At 37.5% G+C, this 13,722-nt stretch overlaps 1 protein-coding gene across 7 annotated transcripts in view; it reads right to left on the bottom strand.

Annotated features, from left to right (window-relative positions):
• Window positions 1–13,722, bottom strand: part of TBC1D5 (TBC1 domain family member 5) — a 329,005-nt gene that overhangs the window by 154,114 nt on the left and 161,169 nt on the right. For all 7 annotated transcript variants that reach the window (XM_074861379.1, XM_074861390.1, XM_074861400.1 and 4 more), the window contains one exon: window positions 12,737–12,803. In XM_074861379.1, coding sequence (XP_074717480.1) covers window positions 12,737–12,803 — 67 coding nt within the window. The remainder of the gene's footprint in view (window positions 1–12,736; window positions 12,804–13,722) is intronic.

Here is a 13,722-nt window from a genome sequence, read left to right as displayed (position 1 = left end):
CAATAATGCTAACATTGTGTAATATCAACAAGCTATCAATTCGAAAAGGATAATTTTAAAAATGATATAGCCTTACTCTGTAAACTAATATCTATGAGCCTTGTTAACCCAGGCTTTCAGAAAACTCATCGGTCAAAGTGAAATGAGCAATGAAGATTGGAACTCAAGTCTACCACATCCCATTTGCTTCACTGAAGTGAAAGACTTCAAGAGCCAATTGGAACCACTTAAACTATGAATAAGCACATGAAATTGTTTTTAATCAAACTAGAAAATGAAATGCATAATCATGTGTTAAAACCACCTTTAGGTTGTACAATTAAAACAAAAGCAAATGCCAATGTTAATGTTTTCTGGTTATTTTGTAAGTATTTTTCATTTCATATTCTTATTCTTATTTAAATATCCTGTCTAATATACTATCATAGATATTGTAAAGTCTTCATAATATAAGACCTGCATGAGGAAAAAGTAATTGGATTAATGTTTCTTTAAGAAACTTAATTTCACATGCTGCATCTATGCAGTAACCATCCAGTGTAAAATATTTATTGGCATAAGTTAGGGACAGTTGCATTACTTCGAAGTGGGAAAAGTGCTCAATATGTATGAATGAAAAAGCAAATCAATGGAAAGGATGAAGGTTGCAGATTCATTCTTCAAGGTTTGTTCTTAGCTCTCATCTGTTCCTTTCCATCTTTTGAAACATGCATTTATGTCATAACTACAAGAGTTTGAATCTGCCTGCAAAAGAATTTTATACTGGTGTCTGCTCTAATACACACACTTTCTTGTTTGTAAGAAATGAGGCTGATGTCCTAGCAAATCATTTATAAGCATATTTATTATTCTCTTTCTTTCCAACAGGACATGCTTTGTGGATCTGACACTTGTTAAGACAATTACAAACATTAGATTTTCAGAGATAAAAGTCCAAAGACTTAGAAGAGAAATGTCTCTCTCTGCCCACACACTGAAAGGAAGGGAGCACAATGAGCAGGACTTTACATCATAAAGTCAAAGTAAAACTTTAAATGCACTTAAATACCATTTTTGAAAAGTTATTTAAATTGCTATGGTCTAGTATCTCAGTGAAAGACACTGGAATGCCACCATTGCCCAGCTATAGAGGAGCAAGCAACTAAAAACTCTTTAGAATGAGTGACACCATTAATGTAACAAGATGCCTGGAAAATAATTCTGAAATTCACATAGTAGTTCCCAGAGTTTTACTGAAGCAACGAGTGTGGTAGTGTTGGGGAGAGGTAACAAAGACCTTCTTCCACTGACAGCCAGTAGTGGAACATCAGTCTGCTGCTAAATTTCGATCTGCAGCATAATGGCAAAACCAAAGCATTGAGCACAGATCCACAGAAGAATGCAATGGTACCCTACCTAGGCTCATTACAAAATAAATACTCTGTTCAGAAGAGGATGAAAAAAACTGAGGAAGAGTGGTATAGCACAAGCAGTAATCACTGCTAGTTAACTTATGCATTTATTGATTTACAGAATAAAGCTGCTGATGTGTACAAATGCAGATCCTTCCACAGTTTAATGCTGGTGTAAGAAGCATTTTTGTACTATGGTGTTCAGACAATATCAGACTCTGTGGAAGACACTAAACCTCATCAAAATGTAAAAATATGAATAGCCACATCAAACTACAATCTATGTCACTGAAACAGGGCAAAGATTCAGTTCGGGGACTGCAGGGGCTCAGACCTACCAGGTAAATATTACTGTCCATAATTACTTGGCTTTCAGTTGAAACTGCTGGTAACAAAGAAACCAGTATCTATTAAGTCATTAGATAGTGTGTACTGTTATTTTGTCTCATGCATTTTTAAAATATTCTACGCAAAGTTTTGTAATCCCTTTTTTTGTGTCCATGATGAAACAAGACCAATTTAATATTTACAACATATAGATAACAAAGAATACTTCTCAGTTAATGAAAGAATACTGCAATAGTATTGAAAGGTGTGAACATTTGCATACATATTTAAGATTTCAATCTAAATCTCAAGCTTATTCCACCCTCTAGACCAATATTGAAGGATAAAATGGATAGTCTCATAGAGATCCAAAGAAAACTCTTGAGCAGCACTGCTAGTATTTGCAAAATCATCTTAAAACAAAATAGTGTGCACGCTCCCAGAAAAAGCCAATTTCACTTTTTTATACTGCTTTTTGTTTGTCTTCAGAATGTGCTTTTTAAAATGTTGAGACCCAAACTCAGCTCCCCAGAGGCACTCGATGAAGCAACAGGCTACTGAACAGGCCGTCAGAAAGAAAACACATTCTTGAATTAGTGTGTCATATGTTTTACAATATGAGGTCTTTATTGATAGGAACATCAATAAGTGAATGTAGTATCTATATTTAAATAGAGGCAACAGTTATTTTTGAACATACTGCATAAATCCAAGAAACATGCATAGTTTGTATTATTTATTATGCCATAAAATCAACAGTTGAGAAAAAAGTGAGGCAACAGCCAGGAATGTAATAAAAACTGAGTTAATTCTATAAAAATGTGGAAAAAACAATTGAAAGGTAGTATCACGTAATAAGCAGTAAGTGTCTAAAACAAAACCATTTCTGAAACACACAGATTTTTATTTGCTACCACAAAAATCCACTTGCCAGCCTTAACATGAAGGCTTATCAATCTACTTGGAAATTATATGTATTTTCCTCTGTTTCCCCAACTCCTGCCTCAGGATATGAGGCAGAGCTAACAGCCATGTAAGTGTGAATATGCATGGCTGCGCTGCTGGAAGGTTCAACATTCAAAGGGAAGATTTTTCTAAACAGTTCAGGTTTCATCTATTTTTGGCTGACACACAGTTAAAAAGGTTTGTGTGAAGAAAGGTAAAATCACTTTCTTAAGGTAAACATTTCAGCAAAAACTTAAGGTTATTAGCTAGCTATGCTCTTTAAGCTACCGGTGTGTACGTAGTACAGTTTGGGAAACCGAAGCAGGACGCTTTGCCACCACCTCTCCTAACAGCACTGGATCTGACGCAGAACCCCAAGATACCTTTCTCCATACTCCAAATTGTTCACTTCACCTTGGTCATTCTCAGCCAAAGAGCCAGGTTTGGCCCTGGGAGAGCACTTCACTTCCAACCCTGTAATTGTTTGGCTTTTGTAGAAGAATTCTTGTTACAACCATTTCAAAATTTAAATTTCATCAGCTCGTTCTCCTCCACTCATACTTGATGCACACATTTAAAGAATGGTGAAACAAAATGTAGATATTATGTTCAATTATTTTTATTTTTGTATTATAACTCATTTGCTAGTTGCAGAGTCAAGGCCTTCTAGTTTAAATCCCCCCAACACCACTGAAATCCTTTGCATGTACATGTAGAACATTTACTTTCTAGTTCTCCTGATTAGAGTTCCCTTCTGCTATTTTACCCTTCTGCTAACTCATACTCACAGATAACCAGAGCTCTGTGAATTCTGTGTGTTCACATGCAGGCAGCCTTGTTATACGCACAGACATGAATTCTTTAAGAGGAAAGTTAAGAGCTTCCTGTAGTACATAGCAGAAGTTAAAAGCTACAGCTCTACAAATCATCAAACTAAAAAATGGATCTAATAGGGAGAGGGGAAATACTTTTTGCAGGAATATGCCCCAAAATGCCACCCACACTGCTTACTCACACCTGACTAGCTAGAGCAGGTCTAGAACTGCCATAATCATGATAATATGTAAAAATATGCACTCAATTTCAAAACTCGGATGATTTTATGATGTGCAGGGTGACAAATGCAAAATTCTAGTTAATATGGTTAATTCCATCTTAACTTTGTAAATCTGCCCATTTTGCATGCAATGACATAAGAAAATGAGTGATTTCATGATATAACTTTAATCTTTTGAACTGACTAGGTTTTATTACCATCATTAAAGCTCATGTAGTTTCACTAAAAGCAAGTCTTTGCTCTATAGATTTATTTCAGTTGTACATTATTTTGAGAAACCTTTTGTTTGCCAGCTTCTTTGGATTAAAAACTGTAATTCCTCAAACCTGGCGTCTTGCATTCAAGTTTTACACAGAGTTCTAGGTCATGGTGTTTTGTTTGCCTTTTTTTGAACCAAAATGAAATCAGTCATCAGATGTATTTTTAGCAGAGTGTAGGAGAATCAAGATATCTGGTTTAACCTTCAGTACTGTTACAGAGGTGTAGTACACAACTCTTCCATTTAAAATCCCACTGAACTAGTGGGAGCACTGTGGTAGTATTTTCCCCAGCATTGGACACTTTTAAGATTCAGCTGGACAGGGTGCTTGGCCATCTTGTCTAGACTGTGCTTTTGCCAAGGAAGGTTGGACCAGATGTCCCTTGAGGTCATTTCCAACCTGGTATTTTATGATTCTATGATACTCAGCAAAGAACCAATCCTCTCCAGACTCTCTTGCTGCTAAACTCAGCCAACAACTCACTCCCAGTTCTGAGGCAGATGTTCTTGCTTTTATGTCACTGTGCATCTCATGCACTAGAAGCTAATGTCAACATGAGTAAGATCTTAAAAATTTCTGTACTTTAGCATCAGGAAAAATAATGCCATTCACCTGTCAGTGTTATGTTCCTGCAAAGACAATGTGAGTTCTGAGTTTTAAATGAATTACAATGATGAAATTCACTGTACCCACCAACCTTCAGAAATTTTAATAAATATTTCAAATCCACTATTGCCAGATTTTGTGTTAGAAGGAAGAATTGTAAAAGATTTTGGGGCCAAAATGAAACTCACAAGAGCAATTCCATTGAGTTCCTTTCTTTTCTATCAAGTTTACCAAGGGACTACCAGTGCTTACAAAAAAGGAAAGTCTTCATTTAAAAAAAAAAAAAAAAAAAGAAAGAAAAAAATACTTCTGAAATTTTTCCAACCTCGTAATACTTCCAAGGAGGGGGATGTCTCAACCTCCCCAGGAAACCTGTGCCAGTGCTCTGTCACTCTCACTGTAAAAAAGTGTTTTCTGATATTCAGATGAAATCTCAAGTGTTTCAGTTTGTGCCCATTGCCTTTGGTCTTGTTGCTGGACACCACTGAAAAGAGCCTGGCTCTGTCTCCTTTATATCCTCCATTCAGATACTTCTACACTTTGGTAAGAGTCCCTCTGAGCCTTCTCTTCTCCAGGCTGAACAGTCCCAGCTCTCTCAGCCTTCCTCATAGGAGAGATGCTCCAGTCCCTTCACCATCTTGGTGGCCTTTTCCTGGACTCTCTCTAGTATGCCCATGGCTCTCTTGTATTGGGGAGTCCAGAACTGGACACAGGACTCCAGATATGGAGTACAGGGGAAGGATCACCTACTCTGACCTGCTGGCAACACTCCCAATGAAGTCCAGGATGCTATTAGCCTTCTTTGCTACAAGGGTGCATTGCTGGCTCATGCTCAATTTGATGTCCACCAGGACCCCCAGGTCCTTTTCTGCCAAGCGACTTTCCAGCCCCCAGCATATACTGAGGGTGCCTGGGGGTCTTCTTCCCCAGGTGCAGGACTTTGCAGTTCTCCTTGATGAACTTCACAAAGTTCCTGTCAGCCTAATTCTCCAACCTGTCAAGGTCTCTCTGGATGGCAGCACAACCATCTGGTATACAAGTCACCTCTCAGTTTTGTGTCACCTGCAAACTTGCTGAGAGTACATTCTGCTCCATCATTGAATTCATTAATAAAGATGTTAAACATGACTGAACCTAGTATTGACACCTGGGGTACACTGCTAGTTACCAGCTGACTAGACTTTGTGCCACTGATCACAATCCTCTGAGCCAGTTTTCAACCCACTTCACCTTGCTTATCCAGCCCATACATCAACAGCTCATCTATGAGGATCTTATGGCAGTGTCAAAGGCTTTCCTGAAGTCCAGGTAGACAACATCCACTGCTCTCCCCTCATCTGCCCGGCCAGTCTTTTCATCGTAGAAAGTTATCAAGTTGGTCAAGCAGCACTTCCTCTTGGTGCATCCATGATGACCACTCCTGATGAACCTTCTTGCTCTTCATGTGCCTGGAAACAGTGCCCAGGATTAGCTGCTTCATCAGCTTCCCAGGGATCAAGGTGAGGCTGACTGGCTTAGTTCCCTGTGTCCTCCTTCTTAACCTTCTTAAAGATAGGAGTGACATTTGCTTCCCTCCAGTCCTCAATCACCTCTCCCAATTGCCATGATAGTTCAAAGATTATTGACAGTGGAAAAGTAAAGGAAATCCATAATGAAAAACACATTAAACATCAGTAACGGAAAATATGGCATCAGCTGAATATGGTGTCAGCTGTATACATGCTAATTTTCACATGCAACAGAATAAAATAGGAATAAGCCAAGACTTTCACTTTCTTTGCATGGATGTTAGAAAGAAAATACCATTCTCTCTTCTATGGCCTCCCTTCACGTACTAAGTCTTTCTGCTACCAATCCAACAAAAAGCATTCTTGCCAATAAAAGATGTTGGTATTCTGTCCTTCCTTTCTGATTCTCTGCTGAAAGCATCTCAGGCTTTAAGTAAATTTGTTAAATTTGCTATTCCCTATTTTTTAAGAGATCACACTGCATACAAACAGAAAGCAAGCCTATATTACCATTTCTACCTTTTTAGAAAGTAACATAATTTTCACGGGAAAAGTTCAAAAAATCCACAATTTATATCTGTTGAAATGTTTGGATCTTAGGAAAAATATACTGCATACAGGGTTTCAGTTCCTTAATGACAACTTATCTTTCCTTGTCTTATGACATCCTTCAGAAATTCCTTAGGACACCAGGCAAGGAGTGCAGAGTGGATCAGCTGTGGAGGGAAGAAGTCAATAAAAGAAGTTTGACAAGACGGAGCTGGGAATTATATAAGGGTCCTTGAACAGGAAAAGAAAGGAAAGTAATTTTGAAAGAATTCAGAGAAAACCAGAAATATTCTAAGCTCTCAGTGGGTATGACAGTGATCTTGGATTTGGAGAAAAAAGCTGTTTAGCAAACCTGTGATCAGTGCAAATAGTCACTTTCTCTTGCTGGAAATACGAGATTTGCAAGATAGAATTGCTAATGTCTTCACAAACATGGACAAAATGAAAGTGCTGGCACAGACTACCACATCCAGAGAAAGATTATTAGCGCATTCAGAACGTAATCTTTCAGAAGAATCACAAAATTCAAGGAGAGAATTTATAGGCTCTCAGACAAAATTAAGTTGTACTGAAAAGGCCTCTTTGCACATAAATGGCACCAAACAGAATGGCATCTAGCAAATGGTTCTAGGTAAGACAAAACAAACATGGACGCCAGTTTCACTACTTCTCTGTGGAAAGAGAGGAAGGATGCAAGCACTGAGAATTCTCCTTACAGAGTGGAGGTGCAGTGCCACTTCACTGCTTCACCTTCTATTCCTTATTTTTTGTATGTCAAAATATTGGAAAAACCCAACAGAAACAAAATTGTCCTTTACAGCTCTTGATTACGTGTGGACACATAGTGGACAAAGTTAGGAAAAATAGGTTATAATTGCACAGGGGTCAGTTAGAAGTAAAACAATAAAGAAACATCACCTGTGTGTGAACAAGAGTAAACAGGCTTGTGTAGATCGAAAAGGACTGCTTCCTAATAGATTAAGACAAGAGTTTTCTACAAGGTGGAGGTATATAAGTTGCCTACATCTTCACACTATGTTTAACATATAAGGACAGAGGCTACATAGCCATTTCTGTCTTGGCTGCCAAGAAAAGCCACAGGTCAAAGAGGACTCAAACTAGTTTCACTACCCACTTTTGGAAGGGGGCAGAAACAGGGAGAAACAGCTTGCACCCCTTGCTGACTTTCTTCTGTATGCTCAGTATCAGTCCTACGGTTGTTGGCTGGCACACAAGAAACATGCCTCAGCCAGCAGGACCACATTGCCTTTTTGCAGTAAGAAAGAAAACATCTGGTAAGCAGAATCTGTAAGAAGTTAGGGGAAGAAAACAGAATATGAAAGTCTTTCTTATAATAGACCTTCAGCCTGTTTGAAATATCAGCACAAGAAGGAATATACATTGTCTATATAACCCACAACTTGAGCAATCATCACTTGTCAAGGAGTTTAAGCCACATAGGAAAGAACTTAATACATGGTGTAGAAATTAAACGTATATACAAGCGCAGAGATGTATTAAGAAACGATTCAGCATAGTGGTCATGGCTCTCTGAATCATAAAGTAAGTTAACAACATAAGCATGAAAAGTGAGCTTTTTTTAGGCTATATATTTATTAAAAGCAGTATTAATGTATGAATCCACCTTGGAAGAAAATAAGTGTCCTTGAGATGTTAGATTTTATCAGCCAAATTGAATGTCTGCATCAATGGCTCTCCCTAAAAGTCATAATTAGGTCATTAAAATATATTTAGAAAAATAGCCTGTAAAATAAAGTTAAAAAATACTCACCTTCATTTTATTTCATAGGTCACTGTTATACCATCTAATAAGATAATTAAAAACATGCAAGCAGCTGGTACTGAGGCTAAACAGATTAATGTAATAGTCTGTAGTCATATGTGCTGGCAAGGGGTTCACCTCTTTGGCGAGGAGAAGGTCAGCTGCCCTTGGGAAGGCAGGAGAAAGACAGTATTTCTACTTTCCAGTGACACTGCATTGCAGACACTGAAACTAGAGACCCACACCTATTTTTCTTTTCCTTTTGGTGAAGTCCAGCCAATTTGCACATCCAGAAAAGGCTTTAACCATAGCAGCAAAACAGTACAGTAGAGTGAGGCTCAAATATTTTCCTCAAGTTTCTTATGTTTTAAAGATGAAAGCTACTATATGTCCAAATCCTTGTTCAAATTTTTCTAATAGTGAATTTTGATGACATTTTCATAATTTCTTATTAGTAAAGGTTCTTCCCAAGTACACAAAGTACTATCAGAGCCTGAAGACCAACTAGAAAATTCTCTGGGACCTGACAGGACGCATTCACAAACTCAAAGAATATTTAGAAATATGTGCCAGTCACATGTGCTTTTCACTTACATTACTCACAAACTTTATGACCTAAAGGGAAATGCTCACTATCTGAAAATAAGCAGCATTAAATCTGTGCCATGATCAACACAAACAAGAGTCACAAACTCTAGAGTCACACCATCATATTAAAAATAGACCCACACAAATAGTTCTGGAGCATCATAAATATATCAAAGGATAATGATCTGACATCCTTTATACATACACTCATACTCAGAGTCTTGTACCGGATAGTGTAAAATTGTCCTTCAATATAGAAAGTGTTGGAATTTAGTCACACCCTCCTCCTCGCCATGTTTTGGTTTTGTTTTTGTTTTTTTTAATTGTGGTAAAAACAATATGCTCTTAAGAGCACTTTAATAGCAAAACATATTCGCATTCAAATATTTTTAAACATCTGGAGTTGCCTCTTCTCCTAAATAAATTGTGAAGAGACTGCTATTGATAAAACATAAAGCAGCTTTTGTTTTAGTAAAAATTTCCAGTAGAATTTTGTATGTATTAGCCTTCTGCAAGCATGACATCTACCATGATCCAAAGATGCCTTCGCTTCTTTTAGGGCAAAAATTCACTATCCAGTCTTTTTTAAATACAATAGACTGAAACACATTGGGTAAACAAGACTATCATCAGTTTTATCAAATTACTACCTTACTGAAACAATATTCATTGACAGAATCCTAAAATAAGTCCAAATCTCTAATGAGTCCTTAAAGAAATAACAACCATTTACCATCGTTACCTTTCAAGGTAGTTTAAGATTCACTTCTCGTCTTACATAAGGTATTAGCTGCTCATTTTTACTTAACATGCAGTCCAGAACTATAACTATCAACACAGCATTCAACCCAACCAGCAAATTTACAGCCAGACTCATTATATGATGGGAGTTACCTGCCACTAAGCAGAAAATATTCATTTTGCACCTTAAACACTGTAATACTACTTAATAACAGCGCTAGCTTGTCAACTATTAAAAGTCAGAGGTTTCTTTCATATATATGTGTGTATGTATATATATATATACACACACACATATATATACTCTACTATCTTGCTTTATCATCTTGCTTCTAATTATAACAATAATACTCTGACAATGGTATATAGGATTGCTTTTAAAATATTAATTAACTTTAGTTTTGTAAATTGGGCTGTAATCCTCTGACAAAATAGGATTATTATTCACTGGAAGTCGTACCCAACGTCATATTTATTATATGCACTTTGGACTAAGGAATACAGAGATACAAAGCCCAGCTTTAATCTCCACTCATTTGTGGAGCATTAAAGATGGTTGAGGATTCACTGTGGTTTAGGTTGATTTAAGTAAATGGTACCATGCACTGCCCTCTCACTTCTAGCTGTCTATGCTAGCTACTTTTCTTGCACTGGCACCGATACCCACCTGAACCTTTGGCAGGTGGACACTGTGAACCAAGTAATCATAAAGCTGTCTCTACAAAGAACAAATAGGTTGGGCTAGGTTAGCTCCCTGGGCTGGCTCCCTGAGAGATGAGTGCTACTGGATGAGTGGTGAAGGGGTGTCACATACCATGACAAGGGGTAGGAAGAAAGGCTTGGACCCCAGCCCCACAGCTTACACTCTTGTGGAACCAGAGCCTAGCTGAAGCTGGCTTGTTCTTCTTCAAGTGTTACACCTTGGCAGGTACAACAGTTGGGGCTCTGGAGTTAATGACTTTCAGGAATAAGTGTCCTGAAATTAATGGCAGAGAGAGCTCTCAACTCCTTTCTTTCACTGATCTGACTAAATTCTATCTTGCCTATTTTTCAGAGACTACTTCATGGTCTTTGTATCTACATATGTTTCTCACCCAAAACCCATGAAGATTATTCTGGGTGGTATTTTTGAGTCCTTCTTTTGACTTAGATAGTATGTTGCATGCATTAGAGAACACAAATATGACAAGAAATCAAGTCAGACAGAACCCTGAAATGGATTTGCTAACATATTTTTCTCCAAGTGAACATGCTAACTACTCTCGAAGGGTTTTGCATCATCACAAAGTAGGTTTCATTAGAGCAGACTTACTAGAACACAGAAAATTGGAAGGATTTGTAAATCAAACCTCCCCTGTCCCACTGTGTCCCTGCAGGCACACCCTTTTTTCCAACCTTGCTCTCAGTCCAGAAGGCTCCTCTGGGTGTTTGAATCTCAACAAATTCTTTGCTGTTCCCTCTAGGTCCTTACAAAATGTTTTTCTTTTCAACATCCTCAAGACCAGGCTGTTTGCTCCCTGCTCTCCTCAGCCACCTCTCAGTCTCCAGCCTGCAACAGTTTCTCCAGGCATTGTGTCCCTCCCTGCCACCCCGCACCTGAAGGCTCCTCACGCCCAGCACAGCTCACTGCCTGCAAGATGGTGTGATATTCCTCACTCACTCAGCCAGCTGCAACCAGGGCAAGGCAAACAGGCAGGTTCCTCCTGCCTGCCTACACCTCTTTGAATTACAGACTCTAGAAGACTACAAACAAAAAAAAATGAAGAAGATGCTATCCATCATAGTTCACTAAATTAATCCAAAATAATCATATGGTAAGCTTGCTTTATTTTATCATACTTAAGCATCAAAATCAGATGCAGTCATTCTGGCTAGCACGAATCTTACTATATGAATTTACCAGTCACAAGGACAAAGATTTAGCATTTGTAGCAGAGGCAGTATTTTGCCGGCTGAAAGATGAAACTATCTATCTGCTGATTACCCTTCTGTGCTTTCAAGTACAAGACACCCTCTGGTATGTACCCAAGCAAGACTCAAGCTCAGTAACTGTGCTGCAAAAAGTTGCTCAGCATTGTGGGGATTCTAAAGGATTTTCTGCGAGAAAATGGACATGTGAGCAATCCTGCATATGAGCAAGACTGGTAAAGCCTCAGCTTCGGCAAGGACATAACCCGGAAAGAATGAGGAAGAACGTAGGAAGTTAAACAACTTCAGGGTGTGGGTTTGGGTGGAGAAGGACTTTGTACAATGCCAATGTGGCAGTTTTTACCCAATCAAGAGAAAGCTTAAGGTGCATGTGCAAAGCTAACTGTCCAATCAGAAAGAATTATATCATGTGATTATATCATGTGATTCTCACCAACATTATAAAAGGCTTGCTCCACTACAATAAAATTGGCATTGCTTGATCACATTGATCGTGTGCATGTCCTTATCTCCCGCACAGCATCATATTTCTTTAACTGGTGTTTATTACTGATAGAATTGAAATATTATTTTCCTGTCAGAAAACCTCAAATTTAACAAATCCTGGCTTTGGTGTTTGACATGGAATAATGAGCAAATAGAGTTCCATATGGTCCATAGCTCCAGCTACTTTGGAAAAGATCAGAATGGTGATCCTTGGTGAGTTAAATATTTCAACATTTAGCTTAGCTGCTATGAGTTTAGGTGAGAATTTGTACTTTATTGCATACGTGGGAGAAAAAAGAAAACAAAAAACAACCTTAAAAATATTTAGATTTACAAATGTCCTGTACTTTCATTAGTTAAGCATTTTGAACAGGTTTCTCAAAAAAATAGTCCAGAAAACAACTTTTTAGATCATCCCTTAATTAAGTCCTTCATGTTAAGTAAATTACAATTTAGATTGTATAATACTCTTAAAATATACGGACTTGTTCTTTCGCTTTACAAAGATTATGCTGCTTATTATGTTAATTTTTAAAATTAGAAAATGAATATTAAAAATTACCAACCTGTAAGAAATAAATGTTCCATCAGAATCTGAGGTGTGGTGTGCGCTTCCATTTTCATTTGATCCTCCTAATACAAAAATAAAACACCTTTGTTATTATAAGACAAACCCTGACAATAAATAATACAATATCAGTGCAAATTGAAACTGATTTTACCATATATGCTAACTTTAGTTTATGACAAATCTTACATAGAAAAGTCTCAACTTTACATCTTCAAATTCTTACAGCTGGAAAGAGGGACAGCTAGCCTTTGTGTTCAATTTGGAATCTGAATGTTCTGAAAATCTGAGATTTAATTTCAGTTAAGGTTTTGATTGAGGTACTTCTCGACTTATTAAACACAATTTTACTAGTATGAGGTTACAGAGGTATACCATATAAATACATGAGTTTGATTTTACTAAAATTAAGTCAATGAATGCGAAAGTTCATCTATTTTGTGAATAGTTTAGAGTTGACTGTATGATACCAGATATTTTTTTGTCATAGCACACATTCAAAGCTTCTCTGAAATTACCTAAGGAACATGTCTACAAAACACCTTGTTTTACATCCTGTGAGCTGTTTATATGTAGAACAGTGACGTTCATAGAAATCAAGGATTACAAGGAAACCTTCCTCTATAATAACTACTTCTACTGAAGAACTGTTAAAATCCAGAAAGAATCATCTATTTTTCAAAGCAAATTTATTCATGTCCTGTTTTATACTATTTATTCTTGCCCAACCTGTCATTTAGCTTGAGAATTCTTCTATGTTCCTGTGTATTTCCTTAATTCATTTACAGATCACATCACACACCTTTGTGTCCTCTGTTCTGCTTACTGAAATCAAGTTCTTTCAGGCTTTTTCCTAAATAAGACTCCTTATTCCCTGTTTTGTTTAAATCAGTCCTTCTTACACATGGAAAAGAAGGGACAGGAGCTGTAGACCACATACTAAAAGTTTAATCAGTTGATTCTTTCAACGGTGGTTTTCTTCTC

The sequence above is a fragment of the Strix uralensis genome, chromosome 1 (genome assembly GCF_047716275.1).
Source record: "Strix uralensis isolate ZFMK-TIS-50842 chromosome 1, bStrUra1, whole genome shotgun sequence".
Taxonomy (NCBI): Eukaryota; Metazoa; Chordata; class Aves; order Strigiformes; family Strigidae; genus Strix; species Strix uralensis.
This window is presented reverse-complemented; position numbering and strand designations above follow the sequence as displayed.